The sequence below is a fragment of the Narcine bancroftii genome, chromosome 4 (genome assembly GCF_036971445.1).
Source record: "Narcine bancroftii isolate sNarBan1 chromosome 4, sNarBan1.hap1, whole genome shotgun sequence".
In the NCBI taxonomy this organism is placed as follows: Eukaryota; Metazoa; Chordata; class Chondrichthyes; order Torpediniformes; family Narcinidae; genus Narcine; species Narcine bancroftii.
Genome location: NC_091472.1, coordinates 222,887,823 through 222,904,851, shown reverse-complemented (window position 1 = coordinate 222,904,851; position 17,029 = coordinate 222,887,823). Strand labels below are relative to the sequence as shown.

At 38.9% G+C, this 17,029-nt stretch overlaps 1 protein-coding gene across 1 annotated transcript in view; it reads right to left on the bottom strand.

Moving 5' to 3' along the window:
• The window catches only part of pcnt (pericentrin), a 239,082-nt gene that overhangs the window by 106,815 nt on the left and 115,238 nt on the right, over nt 1-17,029 (bottom strand). The window contains exons 29-34 of the mRNA XM_069934046.1: nt 11,333-11,452; nt 11,196-11,216; nt 8,925-9,161; nt 4,870-5,040; nt 616-772; nt 290-456 (exon numbers count right to left, since the gene is read on the bottom strand). Coding sequence (XP_069790147.1) covers nt 290-456; nt 616-772; nt 4,870-5,040; nt 8,925-9,161; nt 11,196-11,216; nt 11,333-11,452 — 873 coding nt within the window. The remainder of the gene's footprint in view (nt 1-289; nt 457-615; nt 773-4,869; nt 5,041-8,924; nt 9,162-11,195; nt 11,217-11,332; nt 11,453-17,029) is intronic.

The following is a 17,029-nucleotide window of genomic DNA, read 5'->3' as shown; positions in this document are numbered from 1 at the left end:
GATTGTTCATCAATAGATGTTGCTTCACCTGATGACGATCTCCAGTATTTTCGATCTTTACTCCCATTACGAACGTCTTCAAAATAACATTAAGGAAATAAAAACATTCCTATTCTTTGATACCAAATTAATAATTGGTTGTAAGATGCTTTGGGAGATCATGGAAGTCATAACAGAGATCCAAATTCTTCCTTCTCATGAGAAAATTCAGTGAATAATGTTACTTTATCTAATGCAAATCCAACTATTGAGAAGTGCATTAACCAACCCATCTAATATGATACTTTACCTTGTTGTTAGAAGTGTTTTCCATTTCCTTCTGTAGTTTAAAGATCTGTTCCTTTAGCTCATCGATTTCCTGGTTCTTCTCCTGCAGCAAAGCATGAGGCAGCTGTAATCCTGCCACTCTGCCATTATCAACTTCCAAACCCAAGCGCATATGCAAACTGGCCACATCTTCCTGGATGTGAAATGGTAGATGCAAGTTAGAATAAACCTGAGATAGGACTAAATACTGGACAAAGGTCAGTAGAGGCCATATTTAGTAAGAAAATGCATTATGAGTTGGTTGTTTACAGATAACTTATCAACCCCACATACTCAAAGCCACTAAACTTGCCTTTACACGGATATTCTCCTCTTGGAGTTGGTTAATTGTCATTGCTGACTGCTTTGTTTGGATCTCCAGCTGCATATTCAACTGAAGTATTTCATCGTTTTTATTCAACAAATTTTCTCTGAATTGATCAAGCTGCTCCTCAAGCATTTGGATCTAGGAAATAACAATAATTTATAATCCATCTGGTTTAAACTAATACTGAACTCTTTCTCATACAAATTTGAGTATGCATCCGATTTTACTGCAGTATTGGAGCATTTTACTATCATCAAGCTTCACAGTTATTTACTGAAATCATGGCCGATTAAGCTCACGTTTATTTATCATCCGATTGTACCAGTACAACCTGACTAAACACCGTTCTCCGGTCCATGGTGCAAATATACATAAAGACATAACAGCCAAACAATACATATACACAAAACCTAAATAGATATCTTATACATATAGATTAAAAATAAATATTATTAATAAATAGTAGAGTCACAGGGAGTTGTTTTTAGCAGTTCAGCAATCTCATTTTCTGGCCAATTTTCTCCCCTGTCCCTCAGAACCTTAAGATTTTTTTGAATGTACAGAGGCTATTACACTGCTGTATCTGTAAATTAAACATAAACCTGGAAACTGAAGGAATGAAAGAAAGAAAGAACATGCAATTACATAGGATCATAGGATCCTTTACCACTTTATGCGTGAGAGCCAATGGATTATTTCTGAAATGGTGATATTTTAGAGCTGAACATAGAAGCTTATTTTCTAATTAAAGGTCCAAAATCAATGAATATACATGTTTAAAGGATCAGCAACTGTACTGCTGGTATTCAGATTCTAGAAAGTACGGCATCACACTTTTGTACTGTTATGAAGTTCTGTAAATAATCCTCCTCCTCATTTTCATTAACTCAGCCGGGCCAAATTCCATCATAACATACCACTTCCCACTTGTATGTTTACCTTCTCCATTTCAGACACTTAATTTCTTTCATTTTTATCCCCTTCAAAAATACTTTGAAACTTAACAAATTCAATCACCATCTTTAAAATGCTTACCCATTGACTCTTCATCCACTGAACCAGCCTCATCCCCTAAAATGAGATCCAGCACTGCCCCACCTCTATCGCAGCTCTTTGTATAATAGCAAAAAAGCTCTCCTGGACACAGTTTAAAAATCCTGTCTAAGCTTTTCGTACTGAGGCAATCACAGTTAATATTGGGGAAGATGAAATCCTCTACTACTGCAACCCTATTTTACACCTCTCTGTGATTTGCCTACATGTATAATTCTCCATTTCCTGCTGATCGTTGGGAGGTCTTGTAGTTATAATCCCAATGAAGTGATCACCCACTTTTCTGTTTTTAAATTCTACCAATATTTGAAGAGCCTTCCAGGTGATCTTCCTTTATTACTGCAGGGACTGTTTCCTCACATTGTGCCTTCCTCTTTTGCATTCCCCTGAGCACACTTGAAACTTTATACAGACTTTGGGATATTCAATTGCCAATTCAACTCTTCTTTCCACCACATACCACTGATTGCAACAGTGACCAGCCCCCACACCCCACCATTACATGGTGATCAATGGACTGAGTAACAAATGAAAGTCTGCAGACACTGTGATTGAAGAAAATAAAAATGCTGGAGAAACTCAGGTCAGACAGTGCACTATGTGTAGCAAAGATAAAGATACATAACCAATGTTTTGGGTTTGAGCCTTCCGTCAAGGTATGAACAAAATAGTTAGTGGGGGCAAGGAAGGGGCACAGTCCCACAGGCAGGAGGAGATAGGTGGATAAGGGAAGGTGGGCACACCAGCAAACTGGCGGGGGGGTGGGGGGAGAAAGGCTTTGTGAATGGAGAGGGAAAGGGGGGAGGGCTGGAGGATAGACAGAGGGATGATGAAGAGAGGGAGAATAGGGAGTGAGCTAGCAGAAACCAGATAGGTCGATGTTAATGCCATCCATCTGGAGAGTGCACAGACGTAAAATTAGGAGTTGCCAATTGACAGTATACGAGGCCATGGAGAAATATGTCAGCGCACGATTGAAATGGTTGGCCACTGGGAGATCCCCGTCACTGATGCGAACAGAGCAAAAATGCTCAGCGAAACGATCTCCCAGTCTGCATCCAGTCTCTCCGATGCAAAGAAGGCCACAGGATTCAGTAGTTGACTCTGACGGATAACAAGTAAAGTGTTACTACACTGTTTGGGGGGCCTGAATGGTGCTGAGGGAGGAGGTGTAGTCACAAATGTAGTACTTCCTGGGGCCACAAGGAAAAGTGCCAAGGTGGCAATTAATAGGAAGGGATGGTGGATAAGGGAGTCATGAAGGGAGCAGTCTCTACAGAAGCCAGAGAGGGGAGGAGAGGGGAAAATCAATAGTCTGAGTTCATCAGGCTCCTTCCATTAAAATAGATGCAATTTAGTTTTCCAGTCCTCCCATTTGACTCATCATTCCCATGTCTCCTCTGCCTCGTAGATTTGCTATGGCTCGCCTTTGAGTCAATTAGTTTAAAAACTTCCCAACTGCTATAACAGTTAGGATATTTGACCCATTTTATTTCAGGTCCAACATGTCGTACCTAATCCTGGTACATGCTCTATCATTCAAAAATCTGATCCCTCCTGCACAGTCCCTTCAATCACATTCTTTTTTGCTACCAACATGTACCTTTTACCCTGGCTGTTCACCTTCCCTCTTCAGGCAAAAGTTTGTAAATTGTATCATTATCAAAGGACAATAATAGTCTAACAGAGGTCAAAAATAAACATAGAGAATAATCAAGCAATTGACAGTTAAAATGTAATGCAAAGTATAAAGTGATTCATTTTAGAAGAAAAATTTGAGGATACACATTAAATCTATAGAAGGGTTGAAAAGATTGTGGAGCAGTGAGTGTGAGCTTGCTTATATCTTTACCCCTTTCACACAACCAAGCCTCCTAGGAAGCGGGAAAACTTATATGCTTGATATCCTGCACTCCTTTCCCATGGCAACCCAGCATTTTAAGGGGGAGGGGGGGGGGGGTTTCACCTCCAGTGGTGACAATGTGAGAGCAGGTTGTGCTTTCACACCGCCAAAAGGCGTCTTGTGAATTAACTCGGCCGGGTTCTGACACTTGCCCCCACCAAATGTCAGAGCGCGGTGGAGTTTAACTCACCCTGCCAAGCTGGGACGTTCGCATCATGCAATTACTGGGTATGGACCCAGTAAATTACCCAGTTCAACCCACATGTAATCGATTGGCATTATGAAAAAAAAGCAAGAGAGTGGTTAGTAAAGTGCGATAAATCCTAAAAATATGTTCTGAAACATACAGGGAAATACAAGGGTGCCAGAGAGGATGCAAGATTGATTATTATCCTAATACTAAGGATATGGAATTTCAATTCCAAGGTAAGACTGGAGAAAGAAATTTGTTTAGAAGTGCACAGAATTACAAGTTTACATAGGGAGAAATTATTTCTGTTGGCAAATGTCGGAGGATCAGGAGGGATGTTTTCAATTATGGCCAAAGAGTACAATGGAATTCTGGAGTTTGTTTAAGCAGAGGTGATTATTACCTGGAACTCATCATCTCCAAGGAGTCGGTCTGGAGATTGAAGAAAAACAAATTGCAGAACTACAGTAAGCGAGGGGGGAATGGCAAAGAATACATTGGTATGCAAGATGCCAGCAGGAACTCAGTGAGCCCTTTTTGTTTCCTAATGATTCCATGAGTCCATTAGATTCAAGACAGAGAACAAATATGGCTCAAAGCACCTGTGAGATTATTGGGCATTCCAATGAAGTATGGAAAGACACTGGATGTGTGCAGCTTCAATATTACATCCTCAGCAGCTCCAGACCTGAAATTCAAAAACTATTTCTTCTGTTCACTTTGGGCTTTTTGTATAGTTGGCCCATACCTAATTGATTAGGTGCAGAGAGCAGAATCCCAGAATATTATCACTTTAATTCACCATCCAACTCTGACTTCTAACACTCTCCAGTATGATAAAAAGTTATTAACATGAAATGTTAACTCTGGTTCTTTCTCCTTGACTGACCTGCTGCAAACCTCCAGAATCTGAGTTTCTGCTTTCTAAAAATTCATTTTTCCTGTATGACCTGTTATAGGAGATCACCAGAAGTGTATGGGCTGATCATCAAGATTACAAATCTAATAAGTCATTAAATACGGAAATGGTAGAACAGTCTTATACACCATCACACTTTGAAATTAATAAATTTGTTTCCTCAATTCTACCTCATCTTCCTTAGTCTGGAGAGCCAGTCGTTCATTGTGTAACTGCTCTTTTAGGGTCTGATCAGTAAGCCCTTCAGCAGGTACTCTGTGTCTAGCTTCATCCAGTTTCGACTGTAAAGCAGAGATCTGCATCAGATTGCTATACTGCTGCTGCTGCAGAGATTCCTTGTCCTGGCAAAAAAAAACAAATGTCTTAGTAAAAACATAATGCTGGAGCAGAGTACATTATATAGCAAAGATAAAGATACATAACCAACATATCAGGCTTGAGAAAAACGTAGACAGATGTGCAAACAAAATAATAAGGGAAGGAGCACAGACCCACAGATTCCGATTTATTGTCAGAGTACATACATGACATCACATACAACCCTGAGATTCCTTTATCTGCGGGCGAGGCAGAATTACCACTTATTGGTAGTGCAAAAAAAACTGTACACAGCGTATACATGTAAACAAATAAAGAAGTGTAAACAGATTAAAAATGTAAACAAACTGACGGTACAAAACAGAGAGAATAAAAAATATCAATTAAGTAAATAAGAGTGCTTAAATGAGTCCCTGATTGAGTTTGCGGTTGAGGAGTCTGATTGGGGGGGAGGTAGCAGCTGTTCCTGAACCTGGTGGCGCAAGTCTTGTGGGATCTAGACCTCTTTCCTGATAGCAGCCCTGAGAACAGAACATATGCTGGGTGGTGTGGGTCTTTGATGATTGTTTGGGCGGTAGCGTTCCATGTAGATGTTCTCGGTAGTGGGGAGAGTTTTGCCTGTGATGACCTGGGCATTGCCCACTACCTTTTGGAGGGATTTACACTCAGGGGTATTGGAGCCCCCATTCCAGACAGTGATGCAGCTGATCACCATATTTTCCACCACACATCTGTAGAAATTTGCCAGGGTTTCTAGTGTCATGCCAAACCTCCGCAAACTGTTGAGGAAGTAGAGGGGCTGACATGCTTTCTTCAAGATCCCATTAGTGTGCTGGGTCCAGGAAAGATCCTCCGAGATAGTGACTCACAAGAATTTAAATTTGCTCACCTTCTCCATCTTTGATACCCCAATGATCACTGGATTGTGTGTCTATGGTTTACCACAGGCAGGAGGTAAGAGTTGGTAAGGGAGAAAGGCATACCAGCAAACAGAGGGAAGGGGGATGGCTCTGTGGATGGAGCAGGCACAGGGTAGAGAGCTGGAAGAGAGGGAGCATGGGGCGTGGGCTAGAAGAAACCAGAGAAGTCAATGTTGATGCCATCCAATTGTAGCGTGCCCAGACTTTAACCACAAATGTTAGTCTTGGTAATGCCTTTTTCAAGATTATTCTATTATTTTCCATTAATTTTACTTCTGGTTGAGATAATATTCATTTTATATGTTCTGTATAATTTCAGTTTAGCTTAACACCAGAATTAAGGAGCAGGTGGTTGGGTAGTTGCTCTACTATTTAATGAGAGCATGGCTGATCCACCTGCAACCTCAAGTAGACACAAATAAGTCCATCGCAGGCACTGACCTCCTGTTCATCAAAGATATACACATGAATTGTTTCTCCCCCCCACCCCCCCCAAAAGGCGGCTGACATCATAAAAGACCCTGACTGTCACTCTGGCTATGCTCTCTTCTTGCTGCTACCTTCAGGCAGAAGGTACAGAAACCTCAAGTCAAGCTCCTCTTGGTTCAAGAACAGCTTTTTTTCCAGCTATCGCTCTCAAAACTCCCCATATTACCCGAATCATTACACTATTCCAAGATCTGCTTGCACTTCTGACACAAGATATGATTTGCAGTACCGAGCAACTATTATTATTTCTTTCTTTTTCTCCTCGTGATGTTTTGTGTGTTAATTATACTTAAATTGTTGTTGTGTGGTTAACACTACAAGGAAGCCATAGCAAGGGTTTCATTGTACATTGCACTGATGTATACAACAATACTTATTCATTCATTCCTGCATTCCCTTCTATCAATGACATTCTTTTACTTTCTTTCTTATCAAATCTCGATTTGCTGCTGAACTTTTGGAGGGAGAGAGTTTCCAAGATTCATGAACCAAGAAAAAGATTCTGGCTTAAATGGATGACACTTTATTTTTAAAAAGTGGTCACTGGCTTTTGATTCTCTCACAAGAGTCAAAATAAGTCAGATGGTGAAATCTAGCCATTCTTGTTCATGACTTGGCTTGAATCATGTTTAATTCGGCCTACTTTTTAAAAACAACTATTAGCTTGTGGCCAGTGGTAAGTAAAAGGAATATCTTGCAGCTGATGAATTTCTATGCAATTATTCATGGTATCTAGCTTTAAAAGCTTCTGTAACTACAGCGCTGCCATTGATGTGGACCCAGGAGAGCAGAGACACAGCGCTGCTCCGAAGGTTTCAACCGCTTGGTCCTTATGCCTGTTCGAGGAGCCGGCAGTGTTTTTAAACTAAAATCTATGGCCAAGATAGCAGCATCTGTGCTGGACAGAGTCCAAGAGAGAGTGCAGACTCTGTGGAGCAGAGGACTGGTGCAGGGTACCAGAGATGGGGAGAACACCCCCATTGAGGAGCAGATGAGACAACGCTACAGGACAGTAACCATAGCAGCAGACCAGCGAGAGTATCAGCGGCTGAGGGACCCCACACAGACTGCAGTCGATTTGCAGTCAGGTGACTTCCATGGGCTGCGGGCTGCTGGAAACTGACTGGCTCATGGGAAACAAGTATTGGAGCCGGGATTCGAGAGGTTGCAAAGGGCAAGAAGGGTTTCCAAAGGGCCTTGGGAGTTGAAGGCTTCCTGATTGTGTCAGGGGTTTGGATCTGAAGCTCGGATTTTCGATGGATCAAGCAGGAGTCTGTGCGGCTGCAGGAGTGCTGGACGCGAATCCATGGACACTCAGTGACTTGGAAGGGGTTCTCTTTTGCTTCTCTTTTGCTTCTCTTTCTCTCGTTCTGTAAGGGGCGTTGGGCGACACCAATGGTGACTCTTTGTCTGCCTTAGAGCAGGCAGAAGGCAAATTTGTGTAATATTACATGCTCTGAACTATTACAAGACAATAAAGGAATCTTGAATCAATATTATAAAAACAAGTGAACAAGGTGAATCATGATCAACACCCAGTGTAATTAAGATCATATTTACTCTATGAAACTAATTTAGTGCTTTTAAAAGGAACAGAAGATTTTAAATCTTTGAGCACTGTATCCCATTTCCTCTCTATTTACCATGCAGGATTGAACAATTAATACATTAAGAAACGTCAAAATTGAAAATACTGAATTCAGTTCTGATCCACTAAACGCATCATCTCTGAAACCACCTACACAGCAGCAACAAGATGTAATTGCAGTAAATTTAAAATATTCATACATTAATTTTCTCAGAGCTATTTCTTAATGCATCAAGTGAGGAGCTTAGCACGGAGATACTAAATTCTTCAGCATGGCAAATCTCAGAATCAACCACACAAGACCATCACTTAAACCACTGTTTGTGCGCTGACTCTCTGAAATTGCCATCTTAATTGTCCCACTCTCAAGCTACTTTTGCACAGTTGTAAAAATTTCTCCCTCATGATTCAGTGAGCTACATTATAGTATGAAGGTTAAAGACAGAGTACATTGCAGAAACGTTGCCCGACTCATAGGTAGACAAAAGGATATGGATTGGTGATAAAGAGGCCCTGATGCAGAGGGAACCAGAGGGGTCCTTATTTAACCTAGAGAGCAGTGAGTACCTGGAATGCATTGCCTGAAATAATGGTGGAAGCAGAGTCACTGACTGCATTAATGAAGTCTCCAGATGTACATGTGGGGCCGGAGGGGAGGAACTAGGGATTAATGCGGGTAAGCATGGATGTGGTGGGCTGAATGACCTGCTTCAACACTATCCCTATGACTTTCAAGTAAATACTAACCTGTGTCACAAGGCGAAAGGACTTCAATTAACCTCATTCACCTCCCCCCTCCCCACGCCCCAACAAGAAGAATTCCCTGACCACCAAGCAAGGCAAACAACAGCCTTGCTGTTGGAAGTTGGAAGTGTATCTCTGAAACAACACAATTACTGCACCGGATTACCTGTGATAATTCTTCCTCTCTTCGCCTCATCTTCTGGATTTCTTGCTCTAGTTGACTAATCCGTTTTTCTGCATCAGCTTGCAATAATGCTGCCTCCTCAAGCTCTTTGATCTGTGCTTCCAATTTTGCTATTTCTTCACTTTGCTCTTCCAAATCTTGCTCCAGGCATTGCTTACTTAGCAACAAATCATTGTAGTGATTGGTCTTCGACCGAATTTGTTCCTCCATGGTTTCCATCTTAGGAAAGTGCACAGACACATAAATGCAGAGCTTTGAATAGAGTTCTTGCAATAGTCTTCTCATTGGTTGGACAAATCTTCTTGGAACTAGATGTCTGCTCAAACTGTATTCATTTCATTATTACATTAGAATTGGTTTTACACCAGAGGCAAGTTTCATCATGTAATAGAGAAGTTAATCTGGTACCTACCAATTGTTAGATTTGGAAGGTTTAAAAACACCAAATATTACATTTCAAGTTTTCTACATTGGGAATTCAGAAACTGGGGAATTTGAACATCCCTTGAGTTTCTCAATTGAAAATTAAAACAACTTTATTTGTCACATTAATATCTGTAAACACTTGTAACAAAGTAATTATTTAAACAGAAAGAAAATGAAGAAAACTGATGTTAGTGATGTCTCAAAGCCTGAGAATTTGTTAATCTCTGTTTCTTTCCTAAGAGAGATGAAAATAAATTCTAACAAGGCCAGAAAAAATTTCATAGGGACAGATTGTGGAACACATCAGAGGAGTCTGAAATCTTGAACAAATGACAAATAACAGAATTTGAATTCAGTTACTACATTTGAGGATAGGTTGGAACATCTGAAGGCCTTATTATAGCATCAATAACTAACCTTCAGAGAAGTCCCAGTGAAAACTTGAGCATTTGCAGCTTTACAAGTGCCTATACTGTAGTTTACCTAAACTACAGCCGTTGCTTTTGTCAAGTGACATTGATCATAGTTTCCGGGCTTATGTTCCCAAAAAGAAGAACAAATGAATCAAGCTAATCATTTTCAAACCAATAGCTAACAACCTTCAGCAAATGTTTAAAAATTTCGGTAACATTACTACCAACTAGTAGTTTCTCACCAAAAACTCTCCAAGTCGCATTCATAAGGTTAGCCTGATCCAAAATGTGTGGTGAGAGTGACTGGGCTTGAGTAGGGGTTTAAATGAGTGTGGCATTCGGAAATTCAATAATTCTAGACAATGGGCATCAGAGGATAAAAGCTCCAATATCTGGAATCATCAGGCGATAAATACTGGAATGTCACCTCATACAAATGAAGGTAAATACATTCATGGAGGTTAAAGATCTCAGCCCAGCATATGTCTGCAGGAACGGAGTCATAGAAATAAGCACGTTTAACTACTTCTCTGAGCTTCTCTTCAAGGTGGCCGATGTGGGAATGCTCAATTCCTTCTCAACTCCTCAAATACAGCAGCAACCATGACCCAAACCATATTCAGACGAGGGCTGACAATGGGAAATGACATTCACGCCTCTCAAGTTCAAAGCAATGCTCCTCTCCAGCAAGAATTCTAACGACCAACTGCTATGTTCAATGGAATTGCGAAGGCTTCCAGAAACAATATAACAGAAGAGGACTTCATCAATCTGACACTTTACCAGCCGAGCTGTGTTAAAACTGAGGCTGCGAGGCCTGGTGAAAGGTGGAGTTTCTTTTCATATTTAACATAAATGAATCAAACAGGTTCGAGCAAAGAAATAAATCTACCTCCACAACCTTGTTAAGCCAATGGCAAAAGCCTCTGCACCAGTTCACAGTGAAGGTATATTCCTCATTCAACTGAGGCAAAGATTGCTGTCTAAATACAGCTGCCCGAACAAAATAATCCTGCACAAATAACTATATCAACCAGAGATTGTCATATCACTGCCACCTTCATGTGCCCAATGAGATACTGCCAGAAATTTCTGCAATCTTCATTTTTTTATGTGAAGAAAAATGCCAATAAAGTCAAAGAAGTAAATTTTATGCAGTGAGAATATCACTATCCTTTCATATTGTCCAGCATATTACTAACAACTGCATTAATGGTTAATATTAACCATTATTAATATTAAGAGCATTAAAAACATTTGAATTTAGATGAAGGAATTAAAAGACAAACTTTGTTACAAGAGAAACAAGATGAATAAGAAGGAGGAAATGTCACTAGGAAATAAAGGGGAATAAAGGAGCATGCAGCCAGGTTGTTATCGATTGAACAGAACAAAAAGCAACGTTTACTCATACCTGAAGGCTCAAATAATCCGTCTAAAATATCCATGGATTGGGGTGGAGGGGAAGAAAGAAAAATTCTGATTAGAAGTCAAATAAAATGCAAATTGTGCATTTCAATGAGAATATCGGACACAAAGCGTCAGACTTACCTTGGGCATTCCAAGATCTCCAACTCCTTGTGATTTTAATCCTTGTTTTAACTGTTTCTCTAGATTTTCAATCTCTTGCTGGAACTCATCTCTCTCATGTTCACGCTCAGCTGCCTGCTCCTGCGATCAAGAACAAATAATTCTCAAGTCTTTCAGGTGGCACGGTTAGCACAACACTATTACAGTGTCACCATTCCGGGTTCAAATCCAGCACTGTCAGTAAGGAGTTTGTATGTTCTCCCTGTGTCTTCATGGGTTTTCTCTGGGTGCTCCGGTTTCCTCCTACCCTTCAAAACATATGAGGGTTGGAGGAGTCACGTGATGGAGTAGTGGCCGGACGGAGAACGCCAGCCCTCTCCAGAAAAGTCGGGAAAAACAAGAGAAAATACAAAGGCACAGAAATACAAGTTAAAGAAAAGTGAGTATAAAGGTGGAAAGAAGATGGAGACAAAAGGAGAAAAATCAAAATCAACGGAAAGAAGAGAGGAAGAGAAGACAACGGAGGAAAAAGGTGAAGGCCTTACCTGTCCGAAGAGGCCCGCTGTGGAGAGAGGACCCCACTACCTCAGGTCGGTAGAAAAAGAACTACAACAATGGCTCACAGAGCCGAGTAAAAGTGCGCAACCGCGCATGCGCGACTCCTCGCGCATGCGCGGTGCGCATGAAAAAAAACACACCGACGGGAGGGGGGACCAGCTGGGGAGTCGATCTCCACAGCCGGCAACGACAGCTGCAGAACACCTGCAGCAAGAAGAGACCACAGAAGACAATGGAAACAAGAAAGAAGAGGAGGAAAGGGCATCAAAGAAACAACAGATGGCCAACCCAGAGGAAGAAGAAGAGGAAGAATACAGTGAAATAGATAAAGGGAAAGGCAAGGTAAAGGATATACTTGCTCTTGTTAGAGGATACATGGAGTCATTTAAAGAATGGCAAACACAGGAATTCAATGATTTAAGAAGAAGAATAAACAACACAGAAAAGAAAATAAATAAAATGGATATGACCTTAACAGAAATGGGGAAAAAAATGGACAAGATGGAAGAACGGGCAATAGCCGCAGAAATGGAGGTAGAAGACTTAAAAAAGAAATTGGAGGAATCTAATAAAAAAACTAAAGAGACACAAGAATTACTAGCCCAAAAAATAGATATAATGGAAAATTATAACAGAAGAAATAACATAAAGATAGTGGGCCTTAAGGAAGATGAAGAAGGCAAGAATATGAGGGAGTTTATAAAAGAATGGATCCCTAAGGCCCTAGGATGTCCAGAACTACAGCAAGAAATGGAAATAGAAAGGGCACATAGAGCATTGGCCCCTAAACCACAACCACAACAAAAACCAAGATCTATTGTAGTAAAATTCCTAAGATATACTACAAGAGAAAAGGTACTGGAGAAGACAATGGAAAAAGTAAGAGAGGGCAACAAACCACTGGAGTATAAAGGGCAAAAAATCTTCATTTATCCAGATATAAGCTTTGAACTCCTAAAGAAGAGAAAAGAGTTCAATACAGCAAAAGTGATTTTATGGAAGAAAGGATATAAATTTACACTGAAGCATCCTGCGGTATTGAAAATATTTATTCCAGGACAACAAAACAGACTGTTCTCGGATCCAGAAGAAGCACGAAAATTTGCAGAACAATTACAAAAATAGACTGAGGGATGAAGACGGGTAATGAGAGCAAAAATGATCACGATTGATATGTATGTGGGTAAAGACAAAAATAGACTGAGGGATGAAGACGGGTAATGAGGGTAAAAATGAGCACGATTGATATGCATGCGGGTAAAGAGGTATAAGAGTGAATAGAGACAATGGGCATACGTGAAAGTATCTGTAATTAGAGGAAAACATAGATAGTATAGACAAGAATTAATAAGGGAAGGTAATGGAATAGAGAGAATAAGGAGGGAATTAAAAGAGTGACCTTTGTGACATATAAAAAGTGAAATCTTTTCTGGGGGGGGCTGGGTGGGGGAAAAGAGCGGTCACTGCAAAATCAGTTGACGCTTCCAAATGGAGAGGGGAGATGTGGTTGTCCGACAAGGGATAAAGGACAACTCAGGAGGGGAAGGGGAGATTGGGGATAAAGAAGATAGAAATAGGAGAATAAGGAAAATGTTGGATGTTGTAGGAATGTTGTCTGGTAAAGAGTTGAAAATAAGAAAACAGAAATGGAAAAGGAGGAAAGGTAATGATGGAAAAACGGAAAGAGAAGATAAACAAAATATAAAATGGCTACACTGAACTATATGACTCTAAATATTAATGGAATACATAACCAAATTAAAAGGAAGAAACTACGAAATTTACTGAAAAAGGAAAAAATAGATATAGCATTTGTCCAAGAAACACACTTAACTGAATTGGAGCACAAGAAATTAAAGAGAGATTGGGTAGGACATGTAACAGCAGCATCGTATAATTCAAAAGCAAGAGGAGTGGCTATATTAATTAGCAAAAATGTGCCATTTAAAATAGAAGAGGAAATAATAGATCCAGCAGGGAGATATGTTATGATAAAATGTCAGATATATTCGGAGCTTTGGAATCTACTTAATATATATTCACCTAACGAAGAAGATCAAAAGTTTATGCAAGATATCTTTTTGAAGGTAGCTAATACGCAAGGGAACATATTAATAGGAGGGGATTTCAATCTGAATTTGGATCCAAATATGGATAAAACGGGGAAAAAAATTAACAGGAAGAACAAAGTAACCAAATTTATAATTAAATCAATGCAAGAAATGAAACTGGTGGACATATGGAGGAAACAAAACCCAAAGGAAAAGGAATACTCATACTACTCGACTAGACATAAAACATACTCAAGGATAGACCTATTCCTGTTATCAGCCCACATTCAAGGGAGAGTTAGGAAAACGGAATATAAAGCTAGACTATTATCGGACCACTCACCCCTGTTATTGGCAATAGAGCTAGAGGACATCCCTCCAAGAATGTATAGATGGAGATTAAACCCCACGCTACTTAAAAGACAGGATTTTAGAGAATTTATTGAAAAACAATTAAAAATGTACTTTGAAGTAAATACGGAATCAGTGGAAGATAAGTTTATACTATGGGACGCAATGAAAGCATTCATTAGAGGACAAATAATAAGTTATGCAACCAAGATGAAGAAGGACTATAATCAGGAAACAGAGCAGTTGGAAAGGGAAATAATAAACATTAAAAAAAAATTAGCAATAAAGGAAGATACAACCAAAAGAAGAGAATTGGCGGATAAAAAAATAAAATATGAAACATTACAAACATATAAGGTGGAGAAGAATATAATGAAGACAAAACAGAAATATTATGAACTAGGTGAAAAAACACACAAAATCTTAGCGTGGCAGCTTAAGACAGAGCAAACTAAGAAAATGGCATTGGCAACAAGGAAAAAAGACAAACAAATTACATATAATCCAAAAGAAATTAAGGAAAACTTCAGAGAATTCTATGAACAATTATACCGAACTGAAAACGAAGGGAAAGAAGGGAAAATAGATGAATTTTTGACTAAAATTGAACTACCAAAACTACAAATAGAGGAACAAAATAAATTAACAGAACCATTTGGAACAGTAGAAATACAAGAGATAATAAAAAATTTACCAAATAATAAGACACCAGGAGAGGATGGACTCCCAATAGAATTCTACAAAACATTTAAAGATCTAATAATACCGCCCCTCCTGGATGTAATCAACCAGATTGATGAGACACAAAACTTACCAGATTCATGTAAAACAGCAATAATTACAGTGATACTAAAACAAGGGAAAGATCCACTCTCACCAGCGTCATATAGACCAATATCTCTGCTAAACACAGATTATAAGATAATAGCTAAACTATTAGCAAACAGATTAGCAGAACAGGTACCGAAAATGGTAAATTTAGACCAAACTGGATTTATCAAAAAAAGACGCACAACAGACAATATTTGTAAATTTATTAACTTAATTCATGCAGTAGAAGGAAATAAAGCACCGGCAGTAGCAGTTGCTTTAGACGCAGAGAAGGCCTTCGACAGAGTAGAATGGAATTACTTGTTCAAAGTATTGCAAAAATTCAGTTTACCGGAGAAGTATATTAATTGGATTAAAGCATTATATGAGGGACCGTTAGCGAAAGTGACAGTAAATGGACATGTATCAAAGCAATTTAACTTAAGCAGGTCAACGCGGCAGGGATGCCCACTATCACCATTATTGTTTGCGCTAGCTATAGAACCACTAGCAGAATCGATAAGAAGAGATAATAATATAAAAGGAATAAAAATAAAAGATAGGGAATATAAAATCAGTCTATTTGCGGATGATGTGATAGTGTACTTAACAGAACCAGAACTATCAATAAAAGAACTATATAAGAAATTGAAGGAATATGGAGAAGTGTCGGGATACAAGATAAACGTAAATAAAAGTGAAGCAATGCCGATGAATAACGCGGATTTCTCAAAATTTAAGGAGGAATCCCCATTCAGATGGCAAATGCAGGCAATAAGATACCTAGGTGTGCAAATAAACAAAAATCTAGGCCAATTATATAAACTCAATTACAATCCACTAATGAAAAAATTACAAGACGATTTAGAGCATTGGAAAGAGCTACCACTAACACTGATAGGAAGGATAAACTGTATTAAAATGAACATTTTTCCAAGGATACTATACTTATTTCAGGCATTGCCAATACAACTGACAGAAAAATTCTTCAAAGAGTTAAAGAAAATAATAAGGAGATTTTTATGGAGAGGGGGGAAACCGAGGATAGCACTAGATAAATTAACAGAATGGTATAAACAAGGAGGCTTACAATTGCCAAACTTCAAAAATTATTATAGAGCCGCACAATTAAGGTACCTATCAGATTTTTATCAAACAAGGGAAAAACCAGACTGGACGAGACTAGAATTAGATAAAATAGGGGAAAAGATACCTGAACACATATTATATAAATGGGACGAAAAATTGGTACAACATAGAACTTCTCCAGTATTGCACCATCTCCTCAATATATGGAAGAAGATTCATGTAGAAAGAAATAAAATAAATTATCAAATACCAAAACTAATATTGACGCAAAATAAGCTACTCCCTTTTACAATAGACAACCTTTCCTTTAGAAAATGGGAAAAAAAAGGGATTAAAAGAATAGAAAATTGTTTTTCAGGAAGTAGATTCTTATCCTTTGAACAAATGAGAGATAAGTACAATATAACTGGAGATACAGCGCTGGCATATTACCAACTGAGATCCTACTTGAAAGATAAATTAGGAAGCAATTTGAGTTTACCAGAGGGAAGTAACCTTGAATATGTGATTACAGATACAATGTTAATCATAAGATTTATAACAAATATGTATATCAAACTGCAAGAAAAGGAGAATGAGGAAACAAATGGTAAAACTAAACAAAAATGGGAACAAGATTTAAATATAAAGATAAAAAAGGAAACATGGGAGAAATTATGTTCTGGAACGATGAGAAATACAATAAATACGAGGCTGCGGATGATACAATATAATTGGTTACACAGACTATACATTACACCGCAAAAGTTAAATAAATGGGACCCAACAGTATCTGATAGATGTTTTCGATGTAAAAAAGAAAGGGGAACAACAATTCATGCAATCTGGACATGTGAGAGAGTAGAAAAATTTTGGGATG